This window comes from Hyperoodon ampullatus, assembly GCF_949752795.1.
Source record: "Hyperoodon ampullatus genome assembly, chromosome: 9".
Taxonomy (NCBI): domain Eukaryota; kingdom Metazoa; phylum Chordata; class Mammalia; order Artiodactyla; family Ziphiidae; genus Hyperoodon; species Hyperoodon ampullatus.
In genome coordinates, this window is record NC_136922.1 from 15,159,287 (window position 1) to 15,184,608 (window position 25,322).

At 37.3% G+C, this 25,322-nt stretch overlaps 1 protein-coding gene across 8 annotated transcripts in view; it reads right to left on the reverse strand.

The window, feature by feature from the left end:
• The window catches only part of COG5 (component of oligomeric golgi complex 5), a gene marked incomplete at its 5' end in the record, with an annotated part of 277,186 nt that overhangs the window by 79,508 nt on the left and 172,356 nt on the right, over nucleotides 1–25,322 (reverse strand). For 7 of the 8 annotated variants that reach the window (XM_079711626.1, XM_079711627.1, XM_079711622.1 and 4 more), the window contains one exon: nucleotides 25,045–25,126. The exons of the other annotated variant lie outside the window; for it this stretch is intronic. In XM_079711626.1, coding sequence (XP_079567752.1) covers nucleotides 25,045–25,126 — 82 coding nt within the window. The remainder of the gene's footprint in view (nucleotides 1–25,044; nucleotides 25,127–25,322) is intronic. 8 annotated transcript variants of the gene reach the window in all.

Here is a 25,322-nt window from a genome sequence, read left to right on the forward strand (position 1 = left end):
CAGTAATTGACATTTACACAATACTTTACCCAAAACAGCAAAGTAGCCATTATTTTCAAGTACACATGAAACATTTACCAAAATCAACGATTTCTGATGCCAAGAAACAGTCTAAATAAATTTAAAAGGTTCCAAGTCATACAAAGTATAAAAACCAAAACAGTTTTAGATTAGAAATCAGTAACAGAAATATTTTTAAAATCCTGGATAAATACCTGGAAGTGGAACTGCTGGACCATTTCTGTTTTTAATTTTTTGGAGGAACCTCCATACTCTTTCCTAGCGGCTGCGTCAATTTACATTCCCACCCTTTTCTCCACAACCTCATCAACACTTGTAATTTCTTGTCTTTTTGATACCAGCCATTCTAACAGGTTTGAGATTATACCTCATTGTGGTTTTGATTTCCATTTTGCTGATGATTAGTGATGCTGAGCATCTTTTCACGTACCTGTTAGCCATCTATCTGTTGTCTTTGGAAAAATGTCTACTCAGATCCTTTGCCCATTTTTTAACGGGATAGTTTGATTTTTTGCTATGAGTTGTATGGGTTCTATGTATATATTAGATATAAACCCTTTGTCAGGTATATGATTTACAAATATTTTTTCCCATTCAGTAGGCTGCCCTTTCATTTTGTTGATGATTTCTTTTGCTGTACAGAAGCTTTTTTGTTTGATATAGTCCCACTTGTTTATTTTTCCTTTTGTTTCCTTTGCTTTTGGAGTCAAATTCGAAAGAAAATCACAATGAGACATGACTATATATCTGTTAGAATGGCAAAAATTTTTAAAAATCAAATGTTGGTGAGGATACAGGAACTGAAACTCTTGTATACTGTTAGTAGAATGGAAAAATTGTATTATCATTCTGCAAAACAGCCTAGCATTTTCTTAAACTGTTAAAGATATACCCACCACATGGTCAAATATTCCTCTTCTACATGTTTATCCAACAGAAAAAAAAGTATATGTCCATATACAGACTTCTATATGAACACTCAAAGCACCTTTACTTGTAATAGCCCCAAATTGGAAACAACCCAAATGTCCATCAACAAGTGAATGCATACACAAACTACAGTATATCTGCACAATGGAATACTATCAAGAAGTAAATACATAATACAACATGGATGAATCTAAAAATAATCATGCTGCATGAAAGACAAACAAGAATACACAATACATACTGTATCATTCAATCTGTACACAGCTCTAGGAAAGGTAAACCAATAGATAGTGACAAAAAGCTGGTCAGAATTTGCCTGGGGAAGAAGAAAGGAGATGGCGGGGAGAGGAATTACAAAGGGGTACATGGAAACTTTTGTGGGTGAGAAATACATTCATTGATCTTGACTTGTGATGCTTTCATGGGTGTGCATATATGTCAAAACTTACCAAACTGTACACTTTATGTTCAGTTTACTGTACACCAATTATACTCTAGTAAAGCTGTTTTAAAAAAAAATCTTGGAGAGGACTTCTGTGAAATCTCTCCTTGCTGATGAAGAGGCCATTCACCACGGCCTGAGTGTCCCCACACATTCTTGCAAGTTATGTCAATGCGAGGCCCTGGTTGCTCTTTATCCAGGCCATTTATCAGGTTTGCATTTGTAGCAAGCAACCTTGAAACATGAGGTAACTTTGCCCTCCACACAAAGAGCAGGCTTGCTTACTGCTTATGGCAAAAGCTGGAGATTGTCCAAGCTTAAAGTTCTCACCTGTGACACAAACTCACAGCATACGTACCATTCACATGGGCCCAAACTGTATCTCCCCAGGAGGCCTGGAGGCACGGGGAACCAACATACAAATATGCCCATACTCACGCGGCTTGCTGTGCTGTGAGTAATAAAGTTCTGCTCTGACCCAGGAGTCTCATGTCTTCTGAAAATATTCAGAACACTTTGGCAGGCTAGCCTTTTTAAGTAGGGTTAAAAATCTCAGATCCTTCACGGTTCTTGAACTCCTCTAATCTAAATAATATTCCTGTTGTTATATTCTCATAACAATCTGTTCTTTGTCTTCTTTGCATTTACCACAATTTCTTTTTTTTTTTTTATTAGTTTCTGATTTATAACAAAGTGAATCAGTCATACATATACATCTGTTCCCACATCCCCTCCCTCATGCATCTCCCTCCCTCCCACCCTCCCCATCCCACCCCTCCAGGTGGTCACAAAGCACCGAGCTGATCTCCCTGATATTTACCACAATTTCTAAGTTTACTTGTTTAAAGTATGTTTCCCCTACTTGACCGTAAACTCCATGAGGATAAGGACAATACTTGTTTTCTTCAATGCATATTTGGTACTTAACACAATGCCTGAAATAGTAGAAATTAAATAAATATTTCTTAATGATAAACTAAGTTTTGCTTTTTAATGGACAGTATACTCACTTTCACAGAAATCTTATCTGTATAGAACAAATTACTGTTGAGGGTTTCAGAGAGCTGAACTTTGACTATACTGTCTCAGTAAATGTGACTGACTAATCAATTCTAAGATACTTAAGTCAAACATATTTAAAGCTTACAAATAAATATTGTGGTAAATCCCAAAGCTAAATTCTACCTTACTTTCTTCTATAAGTGGTTATCAAGTATCCAAATCAATTACCTATAAACCTGATTAAAATCAATTATTTTTTTGATAAATGTAGAACACACACTGCACGTCTTAATAATCTAAGAAATCATTTATAGATAGAAAATGACAGTTACTAATTCCCAGTTACTTAGTAATTCATTACTCAGAGCATGCCCTGTGTGAGCAACTCTTCTTTTTGAGTAATAACTAGTGATTCCAACACAGCACTAACATGGAGATGAAATTCATCTTTATTCCAGTACCTTCTTTTATGATAATTTCTCCATAGCAATGAACACTATAAGAAATTATTTATTAGTTTGTGTTGACCATGTTCCTCCTTTACAATGCAAGTTTAATGAAAACAGGGATATTATGTGACTTGTCTCTGTATTTCCTTTACCTAGAATAACACCAGGCACTGAATTATTGCATGAACAAATGAATGGAAAAAAGAATGAAGAGGGGTCTAGGTATGGAATTAAATCATTTCTCCAGATTCTAACAGTCTAGACTTAATTGCCTCTCTATGCCCAGACCCCCTGGTTCAACCCTGATGTTTGCTTAATCCCAGAGTTGCAGCACTCACAGCTCTTGCCTTAGTCTTGAGCAGCTGTGCTAAATATCAGCCTGTATATATGCTTCTGCCACTGCATCTCCCTGTGTGAAGACAATACCTCATCTCTCAGTCACTAACTGGGGTCCTGACCAAGAATAGGCATCACTCCTTAAAACTCCCACCAACCTTCAGACAACCAAATTCTGGTCAATGTAAAAACTGGAAGGTAGATTTATCCACTCAAAAAATATTTGCTGATCATTTACTATATGACAAGTACCGTTGTAAATGTTGCATATGCAGTAGTGAACAAAATAAGCAGAGTTCCTACCCATGAGGAGCTTATATTCTAGTGAAGGAGAAAGACAATAAACAAATCAGTATGTAACATAATGTCAGGCAGTGTTAAGTGCTTTAAAGAATAATAAAGCAAGGTTAGAGAACAGATAGTGATAGGGAGCCGTAGTCTATTTACTGCAGACAGGGAGGGCCTCTCTAAGTGAAGCAAGGATATGACCCATCTGGATATCTGGGGAAAGAATGATTCAGATGGAAGAAACAGCAAATGCAAAGGACTTTAGGTAGGTTATCCCAGTAGAGGCCATTGCTCTTATTTTAGCAACTTGCCAAGCTCTTTAGATACCTTGGCCTGAGAGGGTCAGCCTCCACACCTAGGTTGAGTCCCTCTTTTTTAAGTACATTGCTACTCATTTCTAGTTCACTCCTTTACTAACTGGCTCAATTCCCAATAAAAACTGTCAGCCTTGCACATAAATCACCTAGCACTATGAAAGTAAAGGAGGCTAGTAATATACTGGGTTTAGTATGTCTTGGAAAATATTATCTGCTTCATAACTGAGTTAGATATCTATTGCTACATAAGAACTTGCCACATACGTAGCTGTTTATTTTTAAAAACACACATTTATTATCTCATAGTTTCTGTGGGTCAGACATACTGCGTCCTCTGCTTCAGGGTCTCTAACAAGGCTGTAATCAAGTTGCCAGCCATGGCTGGAGTCTCATCTGAAGGTTCAACTGGGGAAGGATATGATGCCAAGCTCATGTGGCTGTTGCAGGATTCAGTTCCTTATGAACTGAACTGGATTTAGGGTCTCAGTTCCTAGCTTGCTGTTGGCAAGGGGTCAATCTTAGTTCCTTGCAAAGTGGACCTCCCCAATATGGCTGCTTATCTCATCAAAGCTTGTAATCCAAGAAGGCAATAGAGAGAGCTTGCTAGCAACACGGAAGTTATGCTCTTATGTTACCTAATTACACAAGGGACGTCTCCTTTGCATATTCTATAACTATAGAAGGTATACCTAAGCAAGTTGTACCTGTACTCAAGGGGAAGAGATTATAGAAGGGTGTAAATGCCAGGAGGCAGGGATCACTGGGGACCATCTTAGAATCTACCTGCTCCAATAAAATGAACCATACTTTATTCACATCAACAAAAATTATATAAAAGTCAAATACTGAGGGCCAAACAGCAGTCTGATAAACAGCTACTTTTCAAATACTGATATATTATAGACTATATTACTCCTTCCTAATTAAGACAGTTTCATATTAGAAAAAAAAAACCTGTTTAAAGTATTGTTGGAAAAAACAGCCCAAACGCACTATACAGAAATAGTTCAGAAGTAAATTAAAGTACCAGAGTGAAATATGGGTAAGTCAGTTGTACCCAAGTTAATGAGTTTTCCTATTACTCATAAAAAGAACTTTTCCTACCGAGTCCCAGAAATCTACTATGGTCCAAGACATATATTAAAAGCAAATGAATGTTTATATGAACTAAAACTGATTGTAAATAATTTTATTGATTAATATGCCTTCTGATTTAATTTTAAAATTATGATTTAATAAAACTAAAATCAGAATAGAAAAGAGACCTTTTTAAAACTCAAAGAAATCCCATTTAAGATGAACAAATATTAAAATTCAAGTTTTAAATGGAAAAGCTGATCAAAGCCTAAATCATTAAACTTTGAATGAAGAATCTGAGTTAAAACACACACACAGACACACACACACACACACACCCCCCTAAGATTAGCCACTTGCAAACTATATACACAAATTATATATACATACACACATAATTAGGATGGAATAACTGTCTGAAAATAACTGGCTATGGCCCCTAGGAAGTTTCTTAGGTTTTGTTTTTGTTTTGTTTTGTGTTTTTTCATAATAGCAGCAGCACAAAGTTATGGAATCCAGTACCAACTGGGTATGCTATTGTGGTATTCTATACCACAACCTTTCCTTTTAGCAGGAATATAAAGCATACACATTCTCCTCCAACTTCTTAACTAGTTAACCTTGAATGCATTTAAGATATGAAGATGACCACCCTCATTATCTCACAATAAAAACAACAGTCACAACAAAAATAAAGGTCACCTTCAACTTCTTACCCTCGATTCCCCTATGTTTCTAGTCTTCAATTTTCTTCACAGGAACAACTGTCCATTCTATACAAGACCAATTCAACTTCCATGCTTAATCTCATCCCATTTCATCTCCTCCAAGACTATTATTCTCTTCTGTATTTTCAGCTTCCAATCAATTAAAAAAAAAGATTGAACATGCTTTCATTGTATTAAAAAAAACCAAAAATACAAATAACATGGCAAATGCTTCCCCTTGACCCTTTAACAGTTTACTTGTAGCCGCTGCCCTGTCACCCCTTGCAAGTGTAGTCTACACACAACTCCTTGCCTCCTCCAGGCTGCAACCAGACTTCCAACTGCCACAGTGCTGTGGAAACTGTTTTGGGAAAAGTTACAGTATCATTCTGACTGCCAAAAACAGTGGGTGCTTTTCTGATCTCCTCTCACTGGATCACTGTTGATCACTCTCTCCTTTGTGAAACTCTCCATAATCCCATTCTCTCCGGGGTTTTCTACTCTACTGATTTGTTTTTCTTACTCTTCTTTGTTGATTTCTTTCCTCTGCCTTAATTTCCTTGAAACTTAAAAAAACTGTTACTATAGAATTCAAACATATAATATGAAGAGAACCTCTACGTATCCATAACTTATCAACTTGATCTTGTTTTATCTATAACCCTACCCAATCCTCCTCCACTACTGCCAGCTATTTTGAAGCAAATTACAAACATCATGTCATCCATAAATAGTTCAGCATGTATCTCTGATAGTAAAGACTATTAAAAAAAAAATAACCATAGTTCTCTTATCACACTTTAAAAATTAACAATCAGCGATCGCATCTGCATGATAGACTTGTGATTTTGGTTTTTTTTTTTTTGGTTTGTATGATTTAGGACCCATAAATAGTCCATATATTATAATTAGTTGATATATCATCAAGCCCCATCTATCGTTCCTCTCTTTCCTTTTATTCCGTTTAATTCTCTATTTAAGAAACTGGGTCATATATCCTATACAGCTTCCCACAGTGTGGATTCTGCTGATTGCACCCTCTGATCCCTGTATTTACCGTAGATTATCAGCTGGATCTAAAACAGTACATTTCAACCTTGGCTGCATATTGAAACAACTTTGGAAGCTTTAAAAAATCCTGGTGCTTGGGTTTCACCCCAGAGACTTGAATGTAATTGCAGTCTAGGCTTTGAGATTTTTAAACATACTCCAAGTGATTCTAATGCGCAACCAAGTTGAAAACCACTGCAATAGATAAGAGATGTGATCTGATTCCAGGGTCAATAATTTCTGGTAAGCCTACTGCATATGTAGCATATGAACTGGTGTACCATTTACCTTTTTTATATTAACAGTCCATTAATAATCATTGCCCAGATCTACTAAGAGACTGCAAAATGAAGATACTGTAACATTCTTTGTACATTTATTACAGGTGATATTTTTATAAATAAAAACTTATGAAATCAATTATTCAGTTTCTCTGAGATATTGTTCGTACGAAAGGCAGGAAGAATGTTTTTCTTTTCCCTTTATTTACCACTTTTCAAAGTAAGGAGTAGTATCATCAAGGGTACGCAATAAGTATTTCTTCACTTACATCATCATCAATTCATGGATTTAGATGTACGTGATGGATTTAAATCACTTGTGATTGTTATCCTTATTGATGTTAAATTTATTCCTTCTCTGGTAGATTATTCAAATTGCTTCCTGAGTCCTATTAATTCAATCCTAATACTCTTGGTCTTCATATCTTCTTTGCTTTCTAGTATATGGGGTTACAAAATTATCCTGCACATTTCTCGCCCCAGACCGAAAATCAGTCATTTCTCCAAGGACCTTTAATTTCTTTTAATGGGAAATCAACATTTAAAACCACAGCATTGGTGTCAGAAGGGTTCAGTACTAATGAAATGGTCACTATTTCTAGGGCTTTTCAGTAGACAGAGCTATGAAATGTATGCAAATCAAATAATATATATATATGTATTTTAATATCTTTATTGGAGTATATTGCTTTACAATGTTGTGTTAGTTTCTGTTGTATAACAAAGTGAATCAGCTATACGTATACACATATATCCCCATATCCCCTCTGTCTTGTGTCTCCCTCCCACCCTCCCTATCCCACCCCTCTAGGTGGTCACAAAGCACAGAGCTGATCTCCCTGTGCTATGCGGCTGCTTCCCATTAGCTATCTATTTTACATTTGGTAGTGTATATATGTCAATGCTACTCTCTCACTTTGTCCCAGCTTACCCTTCCCCCTCCCTGTGTCCTCAAGTCCATTCTCTACGTCTGTGTCTTTATTCCTGTACTGACCCTAGGTTCGTCAGAACCATTTTTTTTTTTACATTCCATATATATGTGTTAGCACACGGTATTGGTTTTACTCTTTCTGACTTACTTCACTCTGTATGACACACTCTTGGTCCATACATTTCACTACAAAAAACTCAATTTTGTTTCTCTTTATGGCTCAGTAATATTCCATTGTATACATGTGCCACATCTTCCTTACACATTCACCTACTGATGGACACTTCAGTGGCTTCCATGTCCTGGCTAATGTAAACAGTGCTGCAATGAACATTGTGATACATAACTCTTTTGGAATTATGGTTTTCTCAGGGTATATGCCCAGTAGTGGGAATGCTGGGTCGTACGGCAGTTCTGTTTTTAGTTTCTAAGGAACCTCCACAGAGTTCTCCATAGTGGCTGTGTAAATTTATATTCCTACCAAAATGGCAAGAGGGTTCCATTTTCTCCACACCCTCTCCAGCATTTTTTTTTTTTGCGGTATGCGGGCCTCTCACTGTTGTGGCCTCTCCCGTTGCGGAGCACAGGCTCCGGATGCGCAGGCTCAGCGGCCATGGCTCACGGGCCCAGCCACTCCGCGGCATATGGGATCCTCCCGGACCGGGGCACGAACCCGTATCCCCTGCATCGGCAGGCGGACTCTCAACCACTGCACCACCAGGGAGGCCCCAGCATTTATTGTTTATAGATTTTTTGATGATGGCCATTCTGACGGGTGTGAGGAGATATCTCATTGTAGTGTTGATTTGCATTTCTCTAATGATTAGTGATGTTGAGCACCCTTTCATGTGTTTGTTGCCAATCTGTATATCTTCTCTGGAGAAATGTCTATTTAGGTCTTCTGTCTATTTTTGGATTGCATTGTTTGTTTTTTGGATACTGAGTTGCATGAGCTGCTTGTATATTTTGGAGATTAATCCTTTGTCAGTTGCTTCATTTGCAAATATTTTCTCCCATACTGAGGGTTGTCTTTTCGTCTTGTTTATGATTTCCTTTGCTATGCAAAAGCTCTTAAGTTTCATTAGGTCCCATTTGTTTGTTTTTATTTCCATTTCTCTAGGAGGTGGGTCGAAAAGGATCTTGCTATGATTTATGTCCTAGAGTGTTCTGCCTATGTTTTCCTCTAAGAGTTTGATAGTGTCTGGCATTACATTAAGGTCTTTAATCCATTTTGAGTTTATTTTTGTGTATGCTGTTAAGGAGTGTTCTAATTTCATTCTTTACACGTAGCTGTCCAGTTTTCACAGCACCACTTACTGAAGAGGCTGTCTTTTCTCCACTGTTGCAGTTGTTCAGTCAGAGACGAAAATGAGTCCTACACACGAGATGTATGCGTTAAAGCACAGTAGTAGAGGGCTGTTGCTCGCTCAGGCAAAACAGCAAAGCCCTCAGTCCACTATGGCGTATTTATTTAACCTTTATCTGACATCTATTATACTTTTTGTAATTAAAAGCACATTTTAAGAGCTAGATGTACTTTACTTATAACTTTATCTAATACAAAAAGGTTCTATTTAGCACAGGCTGTGTTGTCCTTGAACATCTAAACAATGCACCTCCTTATTTCCTTATGTTCCCGATTATACCAAGGACATGCGGGGATCAGTGCCCAGAACAATCAGTACTGCTTGCAGTCCTGAAACATTCGCACACACCCAGCTTGCTAGGTGAGCCGATTCTTGGGTCACGTCTCTTCCCATGTCCTCAGTTACCCTTCCACATCCACTGTATATTCCTGCCTACTTGATCAAATATAAGGTGACCATATGTGCATGGGTTTATCTCTGGGCTTTCTATCCTGTTCTGTTGATCTACATTTCTGTTTTTGTGCCAGTACCATATTGTCTTGATTACTGTAGCTTTGTAGTATAGTCTGAAGTCAGGAAGCTTGATTCCTCCAGCCTCATTTTTCGTTCTCAAGATTGCTTTGGCTATTTGGGGTCTTTTGTGTTTCCACACAAATTGTGAATTTTTTGTGCTAGTTCTGTGAAAAATGCCATCAGTAGTTTGATAGAGATTGCACTGAATCTGTAGATTGCTTTGGGTAGTATAGTCATTTTCACAATGTTGATTCTTTCAATCCAAGAGCATGGTATATCTCTCCATGTGTTTGTATCATCTTTAATGTCTTTCATCAGTGTCTTATAGTTTTCTGCATACAGATCTTTTGTCTCCTTAGGTAGGTTTATTCATAGGTATTTTATTCTTTGGGTTGCAATGGTAAATGGGAGTGTTTCCTTAATTTCTCTTTCAGATTTTTATTCATTAGTGTGTAGGAATGGAAGAGATTTCTGTGCATTAATTTTGTATCCTGCTACTTTACCAAATTCATTGATTAGTCCTAGTAGTTTTCTGGTAGCATCTTCAGGATTCTCTATGTATAGTATCATGTCATCTGCAAACAGTGACACTTTTACTTCTTCTTTTCCAATTTGGATTCCTTTTATTTCTTTTTCATCTCTGATTGCTGTGGCTAAAACTTCCAAAACTATGTTGAATAAGAGTGGTGAGAGTGGGCAACCTTGGCTTGTTCCTGATCTTAGTGGAAATGGTTTCAGTTTTTCACCATTGAGAACGATGTTGGCTGTGGGTTTGTCATATATGGCCTTTATTATGTTGAGGTAAGTTCCCTCTATGCCTAGTTTCTGGAGGGTTTTTATCATAAATCAGTGTTGAATTCTGTCAAAAGCTTTTTCTGTATCTACTGAGATGATCATATGGTTTTTCTCATTCAATCTGTTAATATGGTGTATCACATTGATTGATCTGCATATATTGAAGAATCCTTGCATTCCTGGGATAAACCCCAATTGACCATGGTACATGATCCTTTTAATGTGCTGTTGGATTCTGTTTGCTAGTATTTTGTTGAGGATTTTTGCATCTATGTTCATCAGTGATATTGGCCTGTAGTTTTCTTTTTCATGACATCTTTGTCTGGTTTTGTTATCAGGGTGATGGTGGCCTCGTAGGATGAGTTTGGGAGTGTTCCTCCCTCTGCTATATTTTGGAAGAGTTTGAGAAGGATAGGTGTTAGCTCTTCTCTAAATGTTTGACAGATTCGCCTTGAAGCCATCTGGTCCTGGGCTTTTGTTTGTTGGAAGATTTTTAATCACAGTTTCAATTTCAGTGCTTGTGACTGGTCTCTTTATATTTTCTATTTCTTCCTGGTTCAGTCTCAGAAGCTTGTGCTTTTCTAAAATTTGTCCATTTCTCCAGGTTGTCCATTTTACTGGCATATAGTTGCTTGCAGTGATCTCTCATGATCCTTTGTATTTCTGCAGTGTCAGTTGTTACTTCTCCTTTTTCATTTCTAATTCTGTTGCTTTGAGTCTTTTCCCTTTTTTTTTTTTTGATGAGTCTAGCTAATGGTTTATCAAATTTTGTTTATCTTCTCAAAGAACCAGCTTTTAGTTTTATTGATCTTTCTTATTGTTTCCTTCATTTCTTTTTCATTCATTTCTGATCTGGTGTTTATGACTTCTTTCCTTCTGCTAACTTTGGGTTTTTGTTGTTGTTCTTTCTCTAACTGCTTTAGGTGTAAAGTTAAGTTGTTTGAGATGTTTCTTGTTTCTTGAGGTAGGGTTATTTTGCTATAAACTTCCCTCTTAGAACTGCTTTTGCTGTATCCCATAGGTTTTGGATCATCGTGTTTTCATTGTCATTTGTTCCTAGGTATTTTCTGATTTCCTCTTTGATTTCTTCAGTGATCTCTTGGTTATTTAGTAGCATACTGTTTAGCCTCCATGTGTTTGTATTTTTTACAGTTTTTTTCCTGTAATTGATATCTACTCTCATAGTACTGTGGTTGGAAAAGATACTTGATATGATTTCAATTTTCTTATATTTACGAAGGCCTGATTTGTGACCCAAGATATGATCTATCCTGGAGAATGTTCCATGAGCACTTGAGGAGAAAGTGTATTCTGTTGTTTTTGGATGGAATGTCCTATAAATATCCATTAAGTCCATCTTGTTTAATGTAACATTTAAAGCTTGTGTTTCCTTATTTTCATTTTCAATGATCTGTCCATTGGTGAAAGTGGGGTGTTAAAGCCCCCTATTATTATTGTGTTACTGTCGATTTCCCCTTTTATGGTTGTTAGCATTTGCCTTATGTATTGAGGTGCTCCTATGTTGGGTGCATAAATATTTACAATTGTTATATCTTCTTCTTGGATTGATTCCTCGATCATTATGTAGTGTCCTTCTTTATCTCTTGTAATAGTCTTTATTTTAAAGTCTATTTTGTCTGTTATGAGAATTGCTACTCCAGCTTTCTGTTTTCCATTTGCATGGAATATCTTTTTCCATCCCCTCACTTTCAGTCTGTACATGTCCCTAGGTCTGAAGTGGGTCTCTTGTAGACAGCATATATACGGGTCTTGTTTTGTATCCATTCAGCCAGTCTATGTCTTTTGCTTGGAGCATATTTAATTCATTTACATTTAAGGTAATTATCATTATGTATGTTCCTATTACCATTTTCTTCATTGTTTTGGGTTTGCTATTGTAGGTCTTTTCCTTGTCTTGTGTTTCCTGCCTAGAGAAGTTCCTTTAGCATTTGTTGTAAAGCTGGTTTGGTGGTGCTGAGTTCTCTTAGCTTTTGCTTGTCTGTAAAGGTTTTAATTTCTCCATCAAATCTGAATGAGATCCATGCTGGGTAGAGTAATCTTGGTTGTAGGATTTTCCCTTCATCACTTTAAATATGTCCTGCCACTCCCTTCTGGCTTGCAGAGCTTCTGTTGAAAGATGAGCTGTTAATCTTATGGGGATTCTCTTGTATGTTATTTGTTGCTTTCCCCTTGCTGCTTTTAATATGTTTTCCTTGTATTTAATTTTTGATAGTTTGATTAATATGTGTCTTGGCATGTTTAACCTTGGATTTATCCTGTATGGGACTCTCTGTGCTTCCTGGACTTGATTAACTAATTCCTTTCCCATATTAGGGAAGTTTTCAAGTATAATCTCTTCAAATATTTTCTCAGTCCCTTTCTTTTTCTCTTTGTCTCTGGGCCCCCTATAATTCGAATGTCGGTGCGTTTAATGTTGTCCCAGAGGTCTCTGAGACTGTCCTCAATTCTTTTCATTCTTTTTCATTTACTGTGCTCTGTAGTAGTTATTTCCACTATTTTACCCTCCAGGTCACTTATCCGTTCTTCTGCCTCAGTTATTCTGCTATTGATTCCTTCTTATTTTTAATTTCATTTATTGTGTTGTTCATCATTGTTTGTTTGCTCTTTACTTCTTCTAGGTCCTTGTTAAACATTTCTTGTATTTTCTCCATTCTGTTTCCAAGATTTTAGATCATCTTTACTATCATTACTCTGAATTCTTTTTCAGGTAGACTGCCTATTTCCTCTTCATTTGTTTGGTCTGGAGGGTTTTTACTTTGCTCCTTCAGCTGCTGCACATTTCTCTGTCTTCTCATTTTGTTTAACTTACTGTGTTTGGGGTCTCCTTTTCACAGGCTGCAGGTTTATAGGTCCTATTGTATTTGGTGTCTGCCCTCAGTGGGTAAGGTTGGTTCAGTGGGTTGTGTAGGTTTCCTGGTGGAGTGGACTGGTGCTTGTGTTTTGGTGGATGAGGCTGGATCCTGTCTTTCTGTAGGCAGGATCACATCTGGTGGTGTGTTTTGGGGTGTCTGTGAACTTAGTATGATTTTACTCAGCCTCTCTGCTAATGGGTGGGGTTGTGTTCCTGTCTTGGTCATTGTTTGGCATGGGGTGTCCAGCACTGGAGCCTGCTGGTCGTTGGGTGGAGCTGGGTCTTAGCATTGAGACGGAGATCTCTGGGAGAGCTCTTGCTGATCGATATTACGTGGGGTCGGGAGGTCACTGGTGGTCCAATGTCCTGAACTTGGCTCTCCCACCTCAGAGGCTCAGGCCTGACACCTGGCCGGAGCACCAAGACCATGTCAGCCACACGGCTTACATGTAAGTGGGTTAAATTCTCCAATCCAAAAGCACAGGGCGGTCGTCCTTCTGTGCTCTGCTCGGTCTTCCAGCCGGGCATTGTCCTCCGTGCCTGGTTAATATGGATAATCTGCTTAGGATCCAGGTCCAGCTGCATTCCCTAGCATCTAGAAGAAGCAGCCGTCGCCCCCATCCTCTCCTATCCCTGCCGCAACTCGTCACCAAATATATTTTTAAAGAAAAAATACCTTATCAGTTGATCTCACCCATTTTCATATGTTGTTTCACCTATGTTGAAAATCCAGATTCAGTTTGATACCAACATAATTATTTATTTACACCACACCACACAAGCAACTGTCTGAATGTAACAATAACAATATGATCAATAACATGGTTATTAAAAAGAGGTAATATGTTTTTTGGGAAGTTCTTGTTATCCTGTAAGTATATCCCACTAGGGCTATAAAAAATAATTACTGTGTTTAGGGCTTCCCTGGTGGCGCAGTGGTTGAGAGTCTGCCTGCCGATGCAGGGGACACTGGTTCGTGCCCCGGTCCAGGAGGATCCCGCATGCTGCGGAGCGGCTGGGCCCGTGAGCCACGGCCGCTGAGCCTACGCATCCGGAGCCTGTGCTCCGCAACGGGAGAGGCCACAACAGTGAGACGCCCGCGTGCAGCAAAATAAAAAAATAATAATTACTGTGTTTAAAAGTAAAGTAGTCATAAAATAGGTAAACAACAAGGACCTACTACTGCTGTATAGCACAGGGAACAATATTCAATATCCTGTAATAACCTATAATGGAAAAGAATCTAACCAAATATAACCAAATCGCTTTGCTATAGACCTGAAATTAACACAACCTTATAATTTAAATATACTTCAATTTAAAAAAGAGATTAAAAAAAAGTAAAGTAGTCAAATGAGTAAAGTAAAAAGTCAAATGAAAGACTGCCTCTCTGTGTGGTTATGCCACCAACTGGACACATTATTGCATTAATATTTTCCATTTTACTTTTGATTTTCAGTAATTTCTTCTTTCATTTTAATTTTGTTTTATAACTATATAAAATATTTATATAACTTCAAAACTAAATCTCCACAACAAAGTATACTCATAGAAGTCTAGGCTTCATCCCTGTCCTCTCCTACGTATTCTTCACATACTCCCTCCCCCAACTACTGGTAACCATTTTGTTCTGGATTTTACGGTTTATCCTTCTATTTCTTAAAAATATGGGCCAAAATGTGTATTTACTTATACCACTCCCTTTTTTTTTTTTTTTTTTTTTTTTTTTTTTTGCGGTATGTGGGCCTCTCACTGTTGTGGCCTCTCCCGTTGCGGAGCACAGGCTCCGGACGCACAGGCCCAGCGGTCATGGCTCACGGGCCCAGCCGCTCCGCGGCATGTGGGATCTTCCCAGACCGGGGCACGAACCCGTTTCCCCTGCATCGGCGTGCGGACTCTCAACCAATGCGCCACCAGGGAAGCCCACCACTCCCTTTCTTATTAGCACACTGTAGACATATTTCTCTATAACTTGGAGATTGCTCCATAGTAGTATATAAAGATATTCCTCATTCCTTCTTTTTTTCTTTCTCATTCCTTTTTATAGCTGCATGGCATTCCATTCTATCGATGCACCATAGTTTGTTTACCTAATCCCCTAGTGATGAACATTTGGGCTGTTTTCAGTTTTTTTTCCAAATAATGATGCAATGAACAGCCTTGTGAATATGTCTCTTCATGCTTTTGCTAGTGCATTTATGGAACAGATCCTTAGAAGTAGAGTTGCCAAGTAAAAAAGCAACTGCTTACATAATTTTGTTAGATACTTATATGCTTTGTTAGATAATTTTGTTAGAAATTCCCCTCTATAAGGTTTGTAGGCTAATTAGCATTGCGTGAGAGTGACTGTTTTCTCGTAAGTTTGCCATGTGTTATCAAACTTTTTTTACTTTTTTGCTAGTTTGATAGATGAGAAATGGTGTTTCTGTATACTTTTATTTTGCATCTTTCTATTTATAGGTGACACTGAGCATCTTTTACAAACGCTTAAACAATACCTACACTTTTTTGGGTAGGGTTGTTGGCCTTTTTCTTCTTATTTTAGAAGCTTTTTATATATTAGCGATACTAACTCCTTTTCTTTGATGTAAGTTATAAATATTTTTCTAGTTTGTCATTGTCATTTTATTTTGCTTAAGGGTTTCTTTGCCATGTAAATTTTTTAACATAGTCAAATTATCAATCTTTTCATCACTGCTTCTGGATATTAAATCAGAGAAGCTGCTTGTTCACTTGTGTTTCTTCTGGCACTTGAACGGTTTCATATTTTACATTTAATTCTTTGATCCACTTGGAATTTACCCTGCTATGTGAGTAAAGTGGGGATTTTTTTTCTCTTAGCTCTTTTTATCTCAATCTCCCCTTCAGCTCTGAGCACTTTATTCATTTCCATAACTACTGGATCACTTTTATCCATTCAACAAATCTCCATGGAAGATTTAATTAAATATCTTAGTCTCATATTTGCTTTCTTCTTTCACCTCAGTGAAAGCTGTTTCATAGTTTATAACTAATGATATAAAATGCTCACTGTAAAAAATCAAATAAATAAAGGCATAAGGAAAAAAGTAAACGTTACCTGGTATCCTATTATCCTACAATGATCATGCTAACATTTTTTCACCACGCTTCTGTGTCCCTGTTTATCACATATACATACTGTTGTTTGTGTTCTAAAAGTACTTCATATTTTAGGGTCTCGTTTACCTTATAAGTGCTTACTATTTTTTTAATGAGAAGTACTTTTATTTCACAGTTTGGTTTTCTCCTCAGATTTCCTAATACTTAAAGCCTTTAATATTAATTTAACACTTTAGGGATCCATTTCAACAGGATGTTTATTTTGTATTAAGCACTGTGCTATGTGATAGGAATGTAATATGGAACAGAAGTACACAGAGACGCTTTCTCTAGAGCCTAGTGGGAGATACAGTGAGGCAAGGAGGTGAGCCAGTACAATGCAGTGGGGTAAGGATTGAAACTGGGAACATGTCAGAGTTTTGTGGGAGCAGATAGAGGATATCATACCCATATTTGAGTGTGTGTATGGGGAAGGAGGCGTCAAGGAACACTTTATTTCTAAACTGAGAATGGAAAGATGAATGTGACTTTTCCAGATGAACGGGGGATATAGACATATGTTTCAGGTATTTGTAAATACTGAGAAGAAGGAGGGTGATTCATTCAAGAACTAAAGCTCAAGGATAGAGATTTTAAAAATTAAAAAGGAAAAAAATGATTGCTAAAGAGAGGAAGGGACCAGAGAAGTCAGGTTGGGACCGTATCCTGAGAGTAACAGGGGTAAGAAGAGTGGAAGAAGAAGAGTTGTTAAGACCAGTGCTCCCATCTTAACAACTAAAGAAGCCAGAGGTATTGTTTAAAATTCAAGCTTGCCCCATACAGAGAACCTCTGCTGGAGAAGAGGGAAAGTGGAAAAGCTTTTAGTGGTTTGTGGAACCGGAGTGACAATTTTTAAACTGAAAGATTCTCAACCCAAGCATCCTATGGAAGATTTACTTAGTTACGCAGTTGCGAGGGTAGCTGGGGAACTAGGTCTAAGCCTCAAAGCGCACAGGTTAAAATATCCTTCATATTTGTGGAAACATACCTTAGGAAACAAAGACCACCTGGGGGGAGAGAAAATGCTACCAACAAAGGCAGGTCTTCCTTCCCATGAAGACATTCAGCAAATTGTGCAGTTTCACGTGGCAGGAGGCTAAAGAGATTGTCTGAAAGCCACAGGAGGACAGAGATAGATAATCTCAATATTTCAGGGCTAAGGAGACAAAGACCCTCCAAATTCTCAATTAGAGGCATGGGAGAAGCACGCCTAAAAAAAGGGGAGAATTAGAGATATACTGAGTCCTACTAAAACTGCAACTACCCCAAACCAACACAATCCTAGAGTGAACTGAAATGGTCAGCCAAAGAGAGAGAAAAGAAACGAACAAAATACTTCATAATATGCAAATAAAATCCTATGAATCAGTAAGACATACAATTCTATAGAAAATCAACAGATGTGTAAAAGAGCATATGCAAATGGCCAATGTATATATGGAAAAATGAATAATATCATTAATCACAAAGGAAATAAAAATTAAAGCTACAATGTGATTTGACTAAACATCCACCAGAACGGCTAGAACAAAAAACAGAAAATAGCAAGTGATTCAGGCTGTGGACAAACTGGGGCTCTCATATACTGTCAATGGGAGTTTAAATTGGTACAGTGACACTGGAAAACTTTTTGGCAGTGTCTACTAAAGATGAACATATGCATACTCTATCACCTACTATATTCATTTCCTATAGCAGCCGTAACGAGTCACCACAAACTTGGTGGCTTAAAACAATATAAGTGTCTTATCTTGCAGTTCTGGAGGTCAGAAGTACAAATTTGGTCTCACTAAATCAAAATCAAGGTGTCAGCAGAGCTATCTTCCTTCTGGAGGTTCTAAGGGAGTTTTTACTTGACCTTTTCACCTACCTCCATTCCTTGGTTTGTGGTCCCCTTCTAGCAGTTACATCACTCCAATCACTGTTTCCACAATTACATCTCCTCTTCTGACTCTGCTACTGCCCTCTTACCCTTCTAAGGCCCTTGATGACTACACTGGGCCCACCCAGAAGATCCAGGATAATCTCCCCATCTCAAGATCCTTAAGTTATATCTGCAAAATCCATTCTGCCATGTAAGGTAACACATGCAAATTTCTGGGAGGGCTATTATTCTGTCTACCACACCTACCTATTTTCCATTCCTGGGTTTATTCCCAATAAAAAAGGACAGAATTGTCACAGGTAGCATTATTTAAAATAGCTCAAAATGGGAAACCACCCAAATACCCATCTATAATATGGTGGATAAAATATAATATGGTATATTGACTGAATGATTTATTTTACAACATTGGGAATGACTACAAGGACATGCAACAACATGGAGGACTCTTAGAAACATGGAGCAACAGACATCAGAAAACAAGATTAAAACTGGATGATTTTATCTGCATAACATAGCAACAACTGGGCTTCCCTGGTGGCGCAGGGGTTAAGAATCCACCTGCCAACACAGGGGACACAGGTTCAATCCCTGGTCCAGGAAGATCCCACATGCTGTTTGAGCTGTGTGGGTCCACGTACGTGTGGATGTTTCAATAGTAAATATTACAGTACTACCCAATCTGCAGTTGGCTGAATCTGCAGGTGTGGAACCACAGATCTGGAGAGCCAACCATAGTGATACGTGGATGTTTGACTGCACAAAACGTCGGTCCTCCTAACCCCCATGCTGTTCAACGGTCAACTGTATTATACTTTAATGAATGATTTTTAAAAAGAGAAGTCAATGAAAGACTCTTCAAGTCTTTTAAAATTTATTTTTGCAGTTTTATTTAGATATAATTGACTTATAACATTTATTAGTATGTACAACATAATGATTTGATATATCTGCAAGATTTTATCAGAGAATTATATGATCAATGGAAGATTTTATCAGAGAATTATATGATCAAATTTGTCCTGTCAAAGAAAGTTTCTAAAAAGTTGCTTGATGACTAGACTTACTTTCTGCCAGGTTAAACAAACTTTCAGTAATTTTAAAAAACACTCCTCTCAAGCTCTCAAATCTAGTGACTTCTCTTTTTCAGCAAGCTCCAAGTTTTCTTCTTTATGTGCTACATGGTGCTCAGGATAGTCCCTTGTAAACTCGTTAGAGCTCTGTAGCAAAGGAATGCTTCAGTTGCAGGGATCAAAATTCTAAAAGGTACTTAAAATGAGGGTGTGAGATCTATCTCCTAAGTATATATATTTAAGTTGTACATTAACTTTTAAGAAACACATCACAGGGACTTCCCTGGTGGTGCAGTGGTTAAGAATCTGCCTGCCAACACAGGGGACACAGGTTCAATCCCTGGTCCAGGAAGATCCCACATGCCGCGGAGCAACTAAGCCCGTGCGCCACAACTACTGAGTCTGCGCTCTAGAGCCCACGAGCCACAACTACTGAGCCCACGTGCCTCAATTATTGAAGCCCTCACGCCTAGAGCCCATGCTCTGAAATAAGAGAAGCCACCGCAATGAGGAGCCCACGCACCGCAATGAAGAGTAGCCCCCACTCACCGCAACTAGAGAAAGCCTGTGCGCCACAATGAAGACCCAATGCAGCCAAAAAAAAAAAAAAGAAATGCATCACAGTAAAATCTCATTTAACATGGACACCATTCTAACATTTTTTTAAATTTACACTAAAGTATTCATAATTGTATAGCTTGGTTATCTCCCTATTTCAAAGGAAGAGTGGACTCCCAACTTATCACTGTAGCTTTAAAAAGGTAAAGATAATGAGTTTTACCATATATTTTAAGTCTTAAAGCTTTCTATATCTTCAAATGTGCGTATCTCCTAAAGCGTTTCTCTTATTCACACTTGATGTTCCAAAGCACTACAGATATATACCATGTAGCTTTCTTAACTGTATGAATCAACTCCTTGAGTTGCTTAAGAGTTTTGATAGATTAATATTGCACAAAGGGTTTTAAATTTTTAAAATACATTTACTTGCCAGAACATTTTAAGCATATTTCAAAAAATGTTTTTAAGTGCTTATGCTTTTATAAAAGGGCACTGGCATCTTTGCTTCCTTGCTTCCTTCCTTTTTGTCTTTCGTCCTTCCTTCCAGTCAACAAGCATTTATTGAAGGCTTACTGTGTGCTAGGTACACTTTTAGCCATTGAAGATACTACTACCATGACCAATATAGTATTCCATGTCTTATGGGGAATTAAATTCTAGTGGGAGGAGGGAGGAGTTCAGACTAAATAAATAAATAGTGTATTAGTAAGTGATGAGAGCTATGGAGAAAACTAAGGGGGATAAGACATTCTGGGAGAATCACATTACAGAGAAGAATTATGAAGTCATTTCAAAGAGTTCAAAATGGTAATGTTTATTTTGCTTGTTTCTATTGAGACTTGAAAAATATACGTATCATAACCCAACAGGTTGGTGAACAAACATTATTATCTGGAAACTACAATGAGAAATAACAGACATAAAGCTTAGAAATCATCTTGGAAATAACTATCAGCCATAGATAATTAAAGCAGCACATTTCCTATAGAAGCTATTCTGAATCTTCACGGTGACACGTTCAGGCCCCTTTCCTTTTAAATAAAGTAAATTCACTGTCAAACCCCTAGATTATATTTTATTATATCTAGTAGAACTTATTTTTATTAAGCATGAACATTTAAAATCAGAAGGAACATGTTCCTAACTAGGAAATTTTTCCTTTAGATATTTTCTGCCAAATATTACTTACTTAACACAATCTGTTACACTGTATATAATCTTCAACTCTGCAGATGATTGCACCTCCTTTGTACTGCCTGTCTATAATTTTAAACAATTACTACAGTACACTCCAGGGACTATATGTGCTACATAAATGGACTCTGTCTCTTTCTCCAGTCTTGAAGCTGGGCAAATGCAGAACTTGTAGGCCTGTAGGGTGCAGCCCAACAGCTTCTCAGGTGTTTATCACTTTATTTTAATTTTGTAGTATTTTTCCTCAAGGAAAAGGATTAGAGAGAACATGCCTGTTCCTCACACAAGACTGGGAGGAGTGCCTGTTCCTGAAAGCCAAACTAAAAAACCTCACAATTCACAGAGTATTTGGTAGAGTCTACCCTCCGTAGTGGGAAATAATTAGCTCTAGACTAAACACTGCTCAGGTTTTGCCAATAAATCTAAAAAGCAAGACTCAAAGGAAACAAATTATTTTTTAGTAACTTAACAGTACCCGAGAGTAAGAATACTTAACAGGAAGACAAAAGTATCTAGTACTAAACAAGGTAAAATTCATGTGTGATACTGAATCACAAATTATTAGACATGCAAAAAAGTAGGAAAAAATATTAATGAGGAAGAAGAAAATTCAATCAACCAGACCCAGAACTGAGAGAGAGGACTGAATTAGAGACAAGGGCATTTCCATTCCAGTCCCACTCCCTAGAGTTATACTCTCTTAATATCTGTGTTATTTGTTGGGATGAAGTTTACCTTTTACAATTTCTACTAAAAATGTGCTAAATCAACCAATAATAAACAATATTGGAAGATGTAATGGTTAAAGGTTTGAAATATTTCAAGTATCCTAAGGTTATTTCTTTGGTATGTTCTTACCATATTGAGAGAAGAAAATATTCAAAATGTGAATTAAGTTCACTCATTAAAGAAAGAAAATAAAATACTGTCTACGGGGCTTCCCTGGTGACGCAGTGGTTAAGAATCCGCCTGCCAATGCAGGGGACACGGGTTCGAGCCCTGGTCCAGGAAGATCCCACATGCCGCAGAGCAACTAAGCCTGTGCGCCACAACTACTGAGCCTGTGCTCTAGAGCTCAGGAGCCACAACTACTGAGCCTATGTGCCACAACTACTGAAGCCTGTGCACCTAGAGTCCGTGCTCCACAACAAGAGAAGCCACCACAATGAGAAGCCCGCACACTGCAACAAAGAGTAGCCCCTGCTCTCTGCAACCAGAGAAAGCACACGTGCAGCAACGAAGACATAACACAGCCAAAAATAAATTAATTAAATAAATAATTTTTTTTTTAAAAAGAGAGAATAGGAATATACCAATCTAAAAAAAAAAAAAAAACTGTCTACAACAACTCCAAGGTTTTGTAAAGGCTTTGAAGTGATAAAGTACAGTTTTAATGAATGCTTGAAAACAGCAACAATGAGCTTTTACATTGCTTTCTTTTATTCTAAAAACTGAAGTTTTAATGAATTTTGTAATTATGCTTATATATTTTGTAGGTCAATTTACATCTTTGTGTTTTCTACTGGTATGTGAGTAAATGTATTCCACAACTGGCTTATAGCATGAAAGTCAAATATTAAAGAAAACATCATAACTGGTTTCATGAAAAACCATTACTTTCATACATGGAGTAAGAAACTATTGAAAGGCTGTATTTATATAATACTATATTTGAATATTTGAAAAACTACCTCCTAAAACTGATAAATTGGACATTTTTCAAAAATAAAAACTTTCGTCATTTGGAAGATACTGTTAAGAAAATGAAAAGGCAAACCACAGACAGGGGACTATATTTGTAAAACATACATCTGAGAAAGGACTTGGAATCAGATATATAAAGATATTTTAAGACTCAATAATAAGAGGACAAGCAATAAGCTAAAAAAATTAAATAAAACTAAAAAGTCAGTAATTTTGACAAACACTTAACCAAAGAAGATATACAGATGGGAAACAAACCTATGAAAATCTGGTCATCACTAGTCTTTAGGCTAGTGAAGTTAAAACCACAATGAAAGTCCACTGAACACTCACAAGAATGGCTAAAATTAAAATGACAGGGCTTCCCTGGTGGCGCAGTGGTTGGGAGTCCGCCTGCCGATGCAAGGGACGCAGGTTTGTGCCCCGGTCTGGGAGGATCCCACATGCCGCGGAGCGGCTAGGCCTGTGAGCCATGGCCGCTGGGCCTGCGCGTCCGGAGCCTGTGCTCCGTGGCGGGAGGGGCCGCGGCGGTGAGAGGCCCGCGTACCGCAAAAAAAAAAAAAAAAGACAATATCATGGATTGATGAAAATATAGAAGAATTATCATACATTGTTGATGGGGATGAAAAATGATCCATCTATCTTGGGAAACAGTTCAGCAGTTTTTTAAAGTTAAACATATACTTATCAAATGATCAGGAAATTCCGCTCTATGTGTTTACCCAAGAGAATGAAGACATATGTCTACAAAAGACCTGTATGTAAATGACTGTAGTAGCTTTATTCATAATAAGCCCAAACTGTAATAAACCAGTTATTCCACCAACTGGAGAATAGATAAATTGTGTATATCTATACAATGAAATTCTAATCAGCAATAAAAAGAAATGGACTACTGGTACATGCAACAACATGAATAAACCTTAAAATAACTACGTTGCTATACAAGAACTCATACTGCATGATTCCAGTTTTATGAAAATCTAGGAAAGGCTAACTCATACAGACAGAAAGCTTACCATTAGCTGCCAGGAGCCAAGAGGTAGGAATAGGAGATTAACTATAAGAGTACATTAGGGACATGGGGGTGGGGTGTTGGTGAGAGAAATGTTCTATATCTTAATTGTGATGGTGGTTATAAGGATGTAAACATCTGTCAAAAACTCATAGAATTTTCTGCTCAAAGTTGGTGAATTTTATATATGTAAATTACATCTCAAAAAAGCTGACCCAAACAGATACCTAAAGCAGGGAGAAGCACAGTATTCTTTGAGTAGGGTGATTTGTAGAAGTAAATAGAATGAATCAGTCCTAAATAAACCCTCTGCTTACGGTCTGTCTGGCCACACACGAATGAAGACCTTCTCTGTGGTCACTGCCTTGCTGCACACTCCTTTAGAAGTATGGAAGCAAGGTAGTGTGGTTAATTCAATCCGGAGTTGTCAGGGACTAAATAATGTTTGCATTACTAGGTACTCTCAGCAAATGTGAATAAAAAGTTAACTACATACAAACTCTGAAAACACTTTTAAAAGGCCTAGGTACATTCAATGCTCTTACATTCAGTGATTAGACAAAAACACTTATATGATATTAGCTAGTTTGTATACTTCATTGTTTAGAACTACCCTGTGCCATTATTTCATGACAAAAACAAAGTAAGAAAAATTTGCTGGATTATATTTGGTTAAGCAACTTTTAATTCATGATGTGGGTATTTCAGCTGTTCATTCATCAAATCTTCATTTTAACAATAAAGGAAAAGCTATAAGGTCTCTGCCTTTTAATATATCTTTGTTAGGAATTAAAATACTGTACAAGCTTTAACTAAATTCTTCAACATCAATCACCCCTTTACAGAGGAAAAATTCAGGTTCCTCTGACTGAATTATGGAGAATTAACTTAGTCTTCTGGAGCATTTTATTTCACATCCTAAGTATTTTAAAAGTGCAAAAAAAGAATTTATTGCTTATATAACTGGATATATAGGTAACATAAGAAATGACAATTAGCCAGGAGTTTTTAAAAGATATGTTTTATAAACTAATAGAGCAAAACTTCTTGATATTAAATTTTAAAGTAACTGAAAAACTGTGAAATCAATTTGCAAAATAAATACTGTACTTACAGTTTGTTGCTGTCTGAAACTGAGAAGAAAGTGCTTGAGTAACTGAATTCCAAAATGTGTATAAAATTTCAGCATGTCCATCCTATGACCCAAAAAAAGGGGATGTATTATTTTTTTAAATTACAATGGATAAGACAGAGCATCAAAAAAGTATTAAAAATGTATTTAAGTCTATCAAACAATGGAATTATTAAGTAACTAAGTAGAAATATATAGATGAGTCAAATCATGTCTCATGTCGTCATCCTTCTCTGCTACTTACTAGCTGTGTGAGCTTG